General features: G+C 42.3%; 1 protein-coding gene across 7 annotated transcripts in view; it reads left to right on the top strand.

The window, feature by feature from the left end:
- The window catches only part of SLC4A4 (solute carrier family 4 member 4), a 191,152-nt gene that overhangs the window by 48,409 nt on the left and 128,903 nt on the right, over window positions 1-13,840 (top strand). For 6 of the 7 annotated variants that reach the window (XM_087875228.1, XM_034431263.3, XM_060687039.2 and 3 more), the window contains exon 2: window positions 3,827-3,900. In XM_087875228.1, coding sequence (XP_087731354.1) covers window positions 3,828-3,900 — 73 coding nt within the window. In that variant the 5' untranslated portion in view covers window position 3,827. Of the gene's footprint in view, window positions 1-3,610; window positions 3,678-3,826; window positions 3,901-13,840 lie in introns of those variants that run through there. The other variant, XM_060687038.2, reaches the window with a different exon arrangement.

The raw sequence follows: 13,840 nt of genomic DNA, 5'->3' as shown, positions 1-13,840 counted from the left end.
GGATCATCACTCGTCAGCGTTTTTAGATTGAACCCATTGTTGATTGAAAATTTAGGACCTATCATTGTTTTAATGATCACTTTTTTTGCATGGGAGGTTGGCTATAAGTAATAACTACAAAAACATTGATAGTGTTCTTTAAGATAACAGCTTAATAATTGCCCGTTAATATTTTGCAGGGATTTTCCCCAGCCAGACATGTCTGAATCAGGGGTGAAATTCAGCAGATTCTGACAGGTTTTGGAGAACCGGTAGTGGAAATTTTGAGTAGTTTGGAGAACTGGCAAATACCACCTCTGGCTGGCCCAGAGTGGCGTGGGAATGGGGATTTTGCAGTATCCTTCCCCTGGAGTGGGGTGGGAATGGAGATTTTGCAGTATCCTTCCCCTGCCACGCCCACCAAGCCACACCATGCCCACCAAGCCACGCCCACAGAACCGGTAATAAAAAAAATTGAATTTCCCCACTGGATATGTCGGTGTACTAAGAGACGAATCTCTTTCCTTGTAAGAGCCAACTGATTTATGCTTTAAACTTTTAAAAAGTGAGAGCTTTCCCATTAGAAAGCTTTCAACATCACTACAGTTTCAAAAGCTGCACACAGATACACACTCGCATATGTAACTGTGTGTTAAAATCTAATTCTGCTGATACTTCTTCATTAAAGACATTTTTTATGAATGATCTTGGGGGAGAAAGAGATTGTTTTTCTTCCATTATCACATATCGGTGGGAGGAGAAGGAAATGACCGATGATGAATAATTTTCCGGTAAAACTTACCACAATGGTGATTTGTGTTAGCCGTGCACTTGATTCGTGTATCCGTGTTTCCCCAAAAATAAGTACCATGTTTCCCCGAAAATAAGACCCTGCCTTATATTTTTTTGAACCTTGAAATAAGCGCTTGGCCTTATTGCCATGTGCTCAAAAGCCCAATTGGGCTTATTATCAGGGGGTATCTTATTTTGGGGGAAAATAAAAGTTAAATAAGAAAAAGAAAAAGAAAAAGAAAAAAATCAAGGCTGCGATGAATTTTTTGGCCGAAAGATGGCAGCACTCCCATCTATTTAGCTAGAGAAATTGTTCTGTTTTTGTAAGGCTTTTATTTTTTGGGGGGAACAATTTGCTTTTAAACTCTGTTGGGGTTGTTTCACACCAATCAAAGAAAAATATTAGTTTTCCTCAGTGATCGTGGGAGTCTTAATTAAGTACAAATGGTTGTTCTCATATTCTGCAGAACCCACATTTTAGCTGGTCAGAATTTCGATGCCTTTAGAACAGTGTTTCTCAACCTTGGAAGCTTGAAGATGGGTGGACTTCAACTCCCAGAATCCCCCAGCCAGCAGCGCTGGCTGGGCGGTTCTGGGAGTTGAAGTCCACCCATCTTCAAGCTTCCAAGGTTGAGAAACACTGCTTTAGAATGAATTTGACCGGATTTGGGGATTTGGGGAGAGGGTCCTTCCATCAGAAGGAGAGGACACAAAGATAAGAACAAGCATTACAGGTAATCCTCAATTTACAGCAGTTCATCGAGCGACCGTTCAAAGTTATAACGGCGTTGAAAAACGGGACTTACGACCATTTTTCATACTTACGACTTCTTGCAGCGTCACGTGATCAAAATTCAGACGCTGGCCAACCGATTCATGCTTATGACGGTTGCAGTGTCCCTCGGCAAGCAAAATCAAGGGGGAGGGCAGACTCACTTATCAACTGTGTCACTAACAACAGCAGTGATTCACTTAACAACGGGGGCAAGAAAGATCATAAAATGAGGCAAACGGTCTCGCTCAACAATGGTCTCGCTCAACAACGGAAATGCTGAGGTCAATTGTGGTGGTAAGGGTGGAGGACAACCTGTATAAAACTGTCCACTGAGAATCAGATAACAGCCAAGTTCTCCCAGCTTCATCACACGGTAAACCATTGATTCTAAGATCTCCGTGGACTTTTCTTGTCAGAAGGTCACAAAACATGATCCCATGACTTGGGGACATTTCAACCATCATACGTACGAGTCAGGAGTGGTGCGGTGGCCTAGAGGTGGAGCTCTCCCCTCACAATCAGGAGGCTGTGAGTTCGATCCAAGGTAGAGGCAGATATTTCTCTCTCTCTGGGCACAATGACGATATATCTGCTGAACAAAACTCCGCACTGACGACAGGAAAGGCATCCGGCCAGTAAAACACTCTGCTAGCTCCATTCAGTTGCGCAGACTCCATCCCGCAGGGGATTATGGGGCCTTTAAAAGAGGCTGATACACATGAGTCAGTTGCCAAGTGTCCGAATTTTGATCACGTGACCACAGGGGGGCTGCAACAATCGTAAGTGTGGAAAAGAAGTCACTTCTTTCAGTGCCGAACTTTGTAACTTTAGACTTCCACTAAGTGAACTGCCTACATCTCAGCCTTACTTTCCTATTTATTATTGAGCATTGAAAAGAAGCAATGAGACATGTATACTTGAGAGGTACAGAAGAGGAAAGGGGAGAAGAAAGAAGAGGCAAGAAGGACTGTATAATAAAATATTCATATAGGCTACAGCTCTGGCACGTTGGTGTATGGCTAATCCTCAAATGTCAGATTTGTTTAAGGGCGACATGTGATACACGGTGTCCTTTTGCCACAAAAGTGTGCTTTGCTGGTGTTAAGAGCCTGGTTAAGGCACCTTAATTCAGACTTTGCACCAGTGGTGAAATCCTTTTTTTTTTAAAACTACCGGGTCTGTGGGCGTGGCCTGGTGGGCGTGGTATAGCTTGGTGGGTGTGTCAGGGGAAGGATACTGCAAAATCTCCATTCCCACCCCACTCCAGGGGAAGGATACTGCAAAATCGCCATTCCCTTCCCACTCCAGGGGAAGGATATTGCAAAATCTCCATTCCCACCCCACTCCAGGGGAAGGATACTGCAAAATCCCCATTCCCACCCCACTCCAGGGGAAGGATACTGCAAAATCCCCATTCCCTCCCCACTCCAGGGGAAGGATATTGCAAAATCCCCATTCCTACCCCACTCCAGGGGAAGGATACTGCAAAATCCCCATTCCCTCCCCACTCCAGGGGAAGGATATTGCAAAATCCCCATTCCCTCCCCACTCCAGGGGAAGGATACTGCAAAATCTCCATTCCCACCCCACTCCAGGGGAAGGATACTGCAAAATACCCATTCCCTCCCCACTCCAGGGGAAGGATATTGCGAAATCTCCATTCCCACCCCACTCTGAGGCCAGCCAGAGGTGGTATTTGCTGGTTCTCTGAACTTCTCAAAATTTCTGCTACCGGTTCTCCAGAACCTGTCAGAACCTGCTGGATTTCACCCCTGCCTTGCACGAGACATCTCGTCTTTGACTCATGGTCTTTAGCAGATCTTCTTGTAGTCTTCTCCTCTGCAGGGAGTCCTTGATGCAAACATCACTCCTGGCTTTCCCTGCGCCTTCCTTTCTTGCTCTTGTCTTTTTTTTATTTTAATTGGAGGAAAGAAAGAGAAACCCTATTCGGCTTTGATTCTTTCTCCCTGCTCTCTCTCTCTCTCTCTCTCTCTCTGTCTCTCTCCCCCACCCACCCACCCACCCATCAGTTTTGCAACCTGCTCAGAAGGTTTCAGAGCTTGAGCTCGTAGTGGTGAGCTGGTGGCCCGGGAGAGCATCACTGGAAAAAAAATAAAAAGTCAGAACGAAGGTGTGGCATGTCTGAAGGAAATGAGATTCTGCTCTCTCGTAACATGAGCAACAGCTGCGAGTTAATCTTCGGAGGAGTTGGGACGGTTCAGGCAGCTGCCTCCAAGAGAAGTCTCCACACTACTCATTCTTTGTCTTCTGCCATTGCAGGATGGAGGATGAAGCTGTGCTGGACAGAGGGGCTTCTTTCCTTAAGCACGTCTGCGACGATGAGGAAGTAGAAGGTAAGGGGTCTGTCTTCTCTTTGAGTATTGAGGTAGCTGTTTGTTTTTCCAAAAAGGCCTTTTTAGGCTCAGGAGTGGGTCTATGAGACATCCTACAAGTGGGGTTTGCATAAACATTAGTCTGTAGAATGCTACGGATGATCGACGTAGAACAATTTTTGCAATTTTTCTTCATAAAAAGCTTGGTTTGGAAACATTTGTAAGATTTTATCTACAGACTCCTCACATCCTGGACATAAATAGTTTCAACTTCTAACCGCACACCAGGACAACTAGACACAAGGACAGTTTTTCCCCTGAATGCCATCACTCTGCTTAACAACTAATTCCCACAACACTGTCAAATAATTTACTAAGACTGTATTACTATTCTTCTTCTCTTCCTTACTATTATCTATCTCTTCCCACTTATGACTATAACCATGTCGCTTGTATCTTTCAATTCTATTGTTTTTATTTGTCTCCTAGTGCGATTTGATAGCTTATTAGTAACCTTGATTATCACTAAGTGTTGTATCTTTTTATTCTTGATGAATGTATTTTATCCTCCTTATGCACACTGAGAGCATATGCACCTAAGACAGATTCCTTGTGTGTCCAATCACACTTGGCCAATAAAGAATTCTGTTCTGTTCTGTTCTGTTCTGTTCGATTCTGATTCTGATTCTGATTCTGATTCTGATTCTGATTCTGATTCTGATTCTATTCTATTCTATTCTATTCTATTCTATTCTATTCTATCCTATCCTATCCTATCCTATCCTATCCTATCCTATCCTATCCTATTCTACACTCAACACTTCTATTCTATTCTATTCTATTCTATTCTATTCTATTCTATTCTATTCTATTCTATTCTATTCTATTCTATTCTACACTCGACACTCTACTTCTATTCTATTCTATTCTATTCTATTCTATTCTATTCTATTCTATTCTACACTCGACACTACTTCTATTCTATTCTATTCTATTCTATTCTATTCTATTCTATTCTATTCTATTCTATTCTATTCTATTCTATTCTATTCTATTCGTTAATAGCAACAACAACAAAAAAACGGTTTAGGGGATGACATGATAGCAATTTTCCAGTATCTGAGGGGCTACCACAGAGAACAGAGGATCAACCTATTCTCCAAAGCACTTGTAAGGGCAGGATAAGAAGTAACAGGTAGAAGAGCATTAAAGAGAGATCCAACTTAGAACTAAGGAGAAATTTCCTGACAGTGTGAGAACGATCAGTGGAATAGCTTGCTGAAGTTGGTGGTGCTCCATCACTGGAGGTTTTTAAGAAGAGATTGGACACCATTTGACTGGGGTAGTGTAAGACTCCAGCCTTGAGTCGGTGGATTGGACTAGAAGACATCCAAAGTCCCTTGCAACCGTGTTATATTATGTTCTATGTTTAGATGCATTCTGGTGCTGTTCTTTCTGAGTGTTTCTTGGGGTGGTATTTGTTTTCCTTGCTCAGCAGGTAGAGCTTTAGGATACAAAAACACATATTTACTGAACTACATATGACATTGGAAAAACGTGGCCATTTGAAGTCCCTGAACAGGACAGGGCTGGCTCTGGTGTAGGAATAAAATAGAATAACAGAGTTGGAAGGGACCTTGGAGGTCTTCTAGTCCAACCCCCTGCTTAGGCAGGAAACCCTACACCACTTCAGAGAAATGGTTATCCAACCTCTTCTTAAAAACGTCCAGTGTTGTAGCATTCACAACTTCTGGAGGCAAGTTGTTCCACTGATTAATTGTTCTCACTGTCAGGAAATTTTTCCTTAGTTCTAAGTTGCTTCTCTTCTTGATTAGTTTCCACCCATTGCTTCTTGTCCTGCCTTCAGGTGCTTTGGAGAATAGCTTGACTCCCTCTTCTTTGGGGCAGCCCCTGAGATACTGGAACACCGATATCATGTCTCCCCGAGTCCTTCTTGTCATTAAACTAGACATACCCAGTTCCAGCAACTGTTCTTCGTATGTTTTAGCCTCCAGTCCCCTAATCCTCTTTGTTGCTCTTCTCTGCACTCTTTTTAGCCTTATAAAACTTAAGAAAATAATCTGGCATTAAACATGTCGATTCTTTAGGGCACTGTTTCTGCAGCTTGGCAACTTTTAGATGTGTGGACTTCAACTCCCAGAATTCTCCAGCCTGGCTTAATGTTGCTAAGGTTGAAGAAACACTGTACTAGGCCGGATGTTACAATTCCCTTAAGCCCCAGTTGATATAGCCATGGATTTGTAGTTCAAAGCACTTGTGAAACCCCCTAGTTTGACTCCTAGTAGTTTACACTATTACACTATTCTTTGTGGCAGCCCCTGAGATATGGGAACACTGCTATCATGTCACCCCTAGTCCTGATAGATATACTATCGTATCTCCCCTAGGAGATAAAGGGTTGAAGTTGGGAATTTTGTCTCTGAAGGAACCTCTTTCTGATTCTTTCAAATCATCTTCTTTTTACGGCTTTTCTGCCTGGCCCACACCTCTGTCTCACCAACACAGTTCATTTTACAGAAGGAAAGTTGCCGGATTTGTTATATTTGTTGGACAGTTTGGGCTGAGAATGAAGTTTGTTTATTACAGTGGAATAAAAATCAATTCCGCGCTGATGTTCGGAGGCTCCAAAATTTTCCAGCCCAAACAAGGTGAATTAATATAAGTTGACAAAACACAAGAGCCACTGGAGAGGTGTTGTTGCTCCATGGAGACAAAACTTACTGCATTTCATATTTCTGCGATTATATTTGAATTCCAAGTCTTCTTCCTTTCAAAGCTTGTAGGTATGTAGGCTTAATTCGTTTCATTATGGCAGTGGTTACCTCTTTGAGAGGTAAGCAAAGCTAGAAGGGGTAACATGTAAGATAGTCTGTAGAGTTTCTCAGTCCTTCAGGTCCTGGTTGTCCCAAAGGTGCTTTTTCAGGAGGCAACTGGACTTGTTTTTTTTCTTTTGAAGACATTTCGCTTCTCATCCAAGAAGCTTCTTCAGCTTCTGACAGGATAGTGGGGAATGGAAGGATTTATATTCCTTGCAGACAGCTGGTCATTTGCATCCTTTTTAGAGAGTTGTTGAGGCCACTTGGAGGTTTATTTGTGTCCTCAGGGTCACCTGAGTGGTTCTTCTGGTTCCTGTAGTCTGCAGTTTTTAAGTCTGGAAACCCATTCCTACTTGCACACCATTCAAAAGATGTCCATACCAAATTGTATAGCTAAAAGTCTGTAGAGAGTCTCAGTCATCCAGGTCATGGTTCTTTTTCAGGAGGCAACTGGACTCTCTTGTTTTTCCTTTTGAAGATGTTTCGCTTCTTATCCAAGAAGCTTCAGCTCTGACAGGAGCACCACTCTGGTGACCCTGAGGACACAGATAAACCTTCAAGTGGCCTCAACGACTCTCTAAAAAGGATGCAAATGACCAGCTGTCTGCAAGGAATATAAATCCTTCCATTCCCCACTATCCTGTCAGAAGCTGAAGAAGCTTCTTGGATGAGAAGCGAAATGCCTTCAAAGAAAAAAAAAAACCTCAAGAAAGTCCAGTTGCCTCCTGAAAAACCACCTCTGGGACATCTAGGATAGCAAAATTGGATGCTGAGACTTCTGGGAGTTGAAGTCCACATATCTGGAAGTTGCCAAGGTTGAGAAATATTACTCTAAACAAAACAGAAATGGGATATGTGTAGTCTAGCAGATATTGCTGGAATCCAGCACTGGGCAGCCGTCAACAGCTTGATGGATGGCTGTATTGATAGATTTGATAGTCTGCTTCTAGTGAATCACACTTTCCCCAGTATTGGTTTATGAGGAGTGTATATTAACACTTCCGTGTTACTCAACTCTCAGTGTCTTACGGCAGCATATACTGAAAAATCCAGACAATTAAAAGGAGCTTAATAATAATTCAATGTTTTGATGACACTGGCTAACATAGCTAGTTACCAATACAAAAAAGAGGGCTGTGAAAATATTTACGGACCCCTCGCATCCTGGACATAAACTGTTTCAACTCCTACCCTCAAAACGATGCTATAGATCAGTGGTCCCCAACCTTTTTATCGCCGCGGCCCGCTGAGCGCGCGCAGGGGTGGGGGCACGGCCCAGGAGCTTTTGCGCACGGCCCATTGCGCACGGCCCAGGAGCTTTTGCGCACGGCCCAGGAGCCTTTGCGCTGCAGCGTTCATGTCCCCCGGCCGCTGCACGGCCCGGTGCCAGGTACTCCACGGCCCGGCACCGGTCCGCGGACCGGGGGTTGGGGACCACTGCTATAGATCACTGCACATCAGAACAACTAGACACAAGAACAGTTTTTTCCCCGAACGCCATCACTCTGCTAAACCAATTCCCTCAACACTGTCAAACTATTCACTAAGTCTGCACTACTATTAATCTTCTCATCGTTCCCATCACCCATCTCCTCCCACTTATGACTGCATGTCTGTAACTTTATTGCTTGTATCTTTACGATTTATATTGATTGTTTCCTAGTGTGATTCAATTGCTTATTTGTACCCTATGTTGCACTTTATGATTCTTGACGAATGTATCTTTTCTTTTTATGTACACTGAGAGCATATGCACCAAAGACAAATTCCTTGTGTGTCCAATCACACTTGGCCAATAAAGAATTCTATCTATCTATCTTCTATCTTCTCCCATCTTCTGACCATCAAGTGTTTACTTTCATTGTGGAAATTCATTATAGTTCATTAAGCCATTGCCTTATTAGTTTTCATTCTTCAGAACTCATAATCACTCTGATAATGGAATAAAACATGCAGACAAATACTTAAGGTCATTTTGCCCTGTTAATTCTTTGCACAAGAGCGTTGAGAAGGAATAGTTTTCCTTTTATGTGCTTCCTGGCACATTCCTTTCTTGATAGGTAAAAATGATGCTACATTCCTAACATGGTGGAGTTTTGGATGAGTAGCACCAGATAACTCAATTTGGCAAAGAACAGGAAAAGATTCAAAGGCCCTACCTTTATCCTTTTTTTGATAAGGTTTTGGGCATTTTTGTAATATTGACTTCATAGAGAATGAAGGGCTCCAGATTTCACAAACTGGTGTGCTGGAATTTGAGAAGGAAACCAGAAAGGTTCACGTTTTTTATTTTAAAATCCCTGTAACAAGAAGAAACATGGTGGCTCAGTGGCTAAGATGCTGAGTTTGTCGATTGAAAGGTCGGCAGTTCAGCGGTTCGAATCCCTAGTGCCGCGTAATGGGGTGACCTCCCGTGACTTGTCCCAGCTTCTCCCAACCTAGCAGTTTGAAAGCAGATAAGAAAATGCAAATAGAAAAATAGGGACCACCTGTGGTGGGAAGGTAACAGTGTTCTGTGCACCTTTGGCATTGAGTCATGCCGGCCACATGACCACGGAGATGTCTTCGGACAGCGCTGACTCTTTGGCTTTGAAACGGAGATGAGCACTGCCTCCTAGAGTCAGGAACGACTAGTACATATGTGCGAGGGGAACCTTTACCTTTACCAACAAGAAGGATGGATGCTGAACAGCTGCTGAGATTGATGTGAAGGGTTAATTAGAACGCTTTACAGAATGCCAAATAGATTACGGTGACTTCCAGTAACGACGTGCTAAATGAACCACAAATCACTTGTAATTTTTAATGCATGGTGCATTCATCAGATCCAAAGCTTTGAGGATCTTATCTTTATTCTTTTTTTTCTCTCAGGAACTGCATTCTTTCCAGGTGGCGTTGAAAATGCTGGATTTAATTTGTACAGCTTTCTGTGGCTGTGAATACAAGCAGATTATCTTAACAATGCTTGTTTCTTACTTTCTTTATGATGGTAAGATAAGAGTTTCTGGGGAAGTTTTTAATTTGAGAGAGAGAGAGACAGAGAGAATTGGCGAGCTGCCCTTCAAAACCATACTTTTTCAAGAGCAGTTTACCAAACATTTAAAAGGTACCGTTTCTCAAAATAGAACAGCAGCTAAAATGAAAACATATAATAACCATTATTTCTTTTCATTGTGGAAATACAAAGCAAAGAAAAATTTGGCCCAATTATTGCCAGCATCCTAGAGCCCTGCACTTTAAAAGATTTCCAGTTCAATCGTACGCAACAATCAGAACCGCAATAAATTAAGAATATTGTGGCCCTCTATTTCCTTCTCTCTCTCTCTCTCTTTGTTGTTTTTCTTCTCTGAATTTCTTCCTCCTGCATTTGTCCATGGAGATTCTCAATCATCCAGGTCATAGTTGTCCCAAAGGTGCTTTTTTTCAAGAGGCAACTGGACTTTCTGGCTTTTCTTTGAAGATGTTTCACTTCCCAGCCCCAGAAGCTTCTTCAGCTCTGACTGTATGGTGGGGAAGGGAAGGATTTATATTCCTTGCAAACAGTTGGTCATTTGCATTCTTTTAGCGAGTTGTTGAGGCCACTTGGAGATTTGTCGGTGTCCTCAGGATCACCTGAGTCGTGCAAATGGGTGTGGAGCCTTCTTGGAACTGGTATTGTAGATTGGAGATAGCTGGTGTCATATCCTTCCCTCTCTGTTGAGAGAGGGCTGTTCAATTTTGACATAGATGGCCTCTTTTTTCAAGCCAACGGTCCTCTCTGTCCAGAATGTGGACTTTGCGGTCTTCAAAAGAGTGGCCTTTGTCTTTTAAATGCAGGTGGACTGGTGAATCTTGTCCTTGTGGGTGTCAGGGATGGATGCCCTAATTAAATCATGAGCCTTGAGTCAAGCTTCAAAAGAAATCCAGTTATTTATTAGGAGCTTCATGTCCCCAGGTTCCAAGTGAAGCCTACTCTGGCCCCACGTAATTTACGGCCCAGGCCTGACCCTGTTTCCCCCCTCCCCCCAGGGTGTGTCATCAGTCACATTCGCCAACAAAGCAATTTCACGGGTTGTAGAGATCACTCCCCTCCGGCCACTGTGGGTAACCCTGGGAGTCAGCCTTGAGAGAGATATGTCTGGAATGTGTTTTTGTTTTTGGCTGCCGTGCACTGTTTTCCCATCCCCCTTGCCTATGGCAACTTGAGAGCAGGCCGGGGATGCTTTGGGAGTTGACAATGGGTTTGTTCTCCTGTGTCAACCACCTTTGGGGAGAAGGTAACAGCGTTCCGTGTTGCCTTTGGCGTTTAGTCATGCCGGCTACATGACCACGGAGACGTCTTCGGACAGCGCTGGCTCTTCGGCTTTGAAACGGAGATGAGCACCGCCCCCTAGAGTCGGGAACGACTAGCACACATGTGCGAGGGGAACCTTTACCGTTATCTTATAAAACATTTCTATTTTGAAGATCAGGATAGTTCTAAAGATTAAAAACAACATCTGCGAAAGAAAACACTCTAATCCTGGACAATGGAGAATTTGGAAGGTTTAGCAGAATGTTTATGGCCATTGTAGTCAAAATCTCAGTAAATTTGTTTTGCTTCTGTGGTCAGCTTGATTTTAGAAATGGATGCATCAATATGCTACCAATGGAATTAGATCATCTCCTTAATCTGTTGATCACATAATCACAGGGTAGATTTGGTTAACCTGAGACCAAAGATGGTGCAAACAGAAACCCAGCATATGGTGGTTGGTGGAGATTGTTGATGTGGTTGACGTGTAAGTGGACAAGGAAAAGTTTTCAGTTTGTCTTGTTTCTCTTATCTCAATTTAAGACTTTAAAACAATGATCATTGTTTACATTGTCCAAGGTAACCTAGCTTTCCGCCCAGAAATATGCAGGTAGTCCTTGACTTAAAACCACAATTGAGCCCAGGTTTCTGTGGCTAAGCAAGATAGTTGTTAAATGAAGTTTTGCTCCATTTTGCAACCTTTCTTGCCACCGTTGTTCAATGAATCACTGCGGTTGTTAGATTAGTAACATGGTTATTAAGTGAATCCGGCTTCCTCATTGACTTTGCTTGTCAGAAGCTCGCAAAAGGGGATCACATGACCTTGGCACACAGCAACCGTCATAAATATGAGTCCGTTACCAAGCATCTGAATTTTGATCATGTGACCATGCCGTCGTAACTTCAAAGGGTCACTAAATGAATAGATGTAAGTTGAGGACTACATGTATTGGGAGAAGCACTTGATAACAATTTCTAAATGATGCCTTTATTTTCTCCTTTTTCTACACTTTACTACGCTTGCAAGTTACAATTGTAATGGAGACTGTTAATTACGGTCGTAAGTCATGACAGTTCTAAAGTGGGTTACCACATGACTGGACTCAGTTTTATGATCTTTTTTGCGGTGGTAGTAACAAAATGTTGCAAAAACATCATAAATGACAGCCACGTGACGGCAGGACATGGCAGATGGACATAAATATGGCCAGTTGCTAAGCACCTGAAATGCAGACATGGGTGTAGGAAGAGGAGGAGGAGCTGGAGGTGGAGTTAAGTGTGTCATCAGCTTAGCATCATTATGTTGCCACAAACAGTCCAAGTTCAACCCCTCTTGAATTCCGCTGACCTTTCTCTGGCACCAACTTAGTGTTGAATTTTAGTCGAGTAGATTCTTCTGTATAGGCCTGAGCAATAAACCTTGGGAACTGCAGCTTAATTTACAGATAGTCCTCGATTTACAACAATTTGCTTAGTGACCGCTCAAAGTTACAACAACACTGAAAAAAGTAATTTAAGAGCATTTTTCCACACTTACGACCGTTACAACATCTCCATGCTCTCATGATTTACATTCAGATGCTTGACAACTGATTCACATTTATGACGGTTGCAGTTCCCTGGGACCCTGGGATCCCCTTTTGCGACCTTCTGACAAGCAAAGTCAATGGGGAAACCAGATTCGCTTTACAGCCATGTTACTAATTTAACAACTGCAGGGATTCCCTGAACAAATGTGGCAAGAAAAGTCGTAAAATGGGGCAAAACTCATTTAACTGAACAAATGTGGCAAGAAAAGTTGTAAAATGGGGCAAAACTCACTTAACTGGTTTTTTTTTTTCACTTAGCAACATAAATTTTGGGCTCAATTGTGGTCATTAGTTGAGGCCTACCTATATAGTCCTGATCCTTTGTACCTGATAAGGGGGGCAGGTCAGCCATCGAAATTCCAGAACCAAGTCATAAGTTCCTTTTGGGTTACCCATCGTAAATTCCAATGGTTGCTAAGCAACAGGTCCTAAGTTGAGGACCACCTGTAATGCAGAATGAGCCCCTTTTATTTTGATGTACTTTACCTGTCATGGACTGCCAACTTTGCAAAAGGCCCATTTTTTTCATTTTATTTATTTGTATGATACCTGCAGCTCCTTCTTTAGAGTCGTTGAGGTAAATGGTGAAGATAAAATTCTTCTCAGTTTTTTTCCTTAAATAAGTTCCGTGATATTATTACTTTTACTGGATTCTACATTGTTTTATTAGCACTTAAATTGTACGTTAATTAGTCATGTGGCTTATCTGGTTTTAAATGAGACTAAGTATTGATTAACACTCTTATTTTTATAGTTATAATTGGTTTTAAGTGAAATAATGTATTGATTAACACTCCTTTTTTTATAGCTATAACTGACTTTAAGCGAGACGATGTATTGATTAACACTCCTATTTTTATAGCTATAACTGCTTCTTAATAGTTTATATTTTTTAAATGCTAATAGGCAGACATAGATTTACAACTGAAATTATTTATAGGGGAAAATGTAGGTTACAAATTTGTTTTTAAAAGCTGTGAAAACATCTTTATAACTAATTGTTGGAAGAAATGTCCTTCTGGGTTCAGTTCCAAGTGGGGAGAAAGACACTGGAAACATGGAGGCTGATTGGAAAGATGGTTTAATGGTGGACAGGACCACATGATTTTGAGGTCCTAGGCAATCAAACACATGGGAGAGAGAGAGAGAGAGAGAGAGAGAGAGAGAGAGAAAGAGAGAGAGAGGAGAGAGATTTATACCCTCTCTTGGGCTCCGCCTTAGAGCTTCCTGTTCCTGTGTAAGAAATGTATTCTGATTGGTTG

The sequence above is a fragment of the Pantherophis guttatus genome, chromosome 8 (assembly GCF_059756535.1).
Source record: "Pantherophis guttatus breed Tessera chromosome 8, ASM5975653v1, whole genome shotgun sequence".
Taxonomy (NCBI): Eukaryota; Metazoa; Chordata; class Lepidosauria; order Squamata; family Colubridae; genus Pantherophis; species Pantherophis guttatus.
This window is presented reverse-complemented; position numbering and strand designations above follow the sequence as displayed.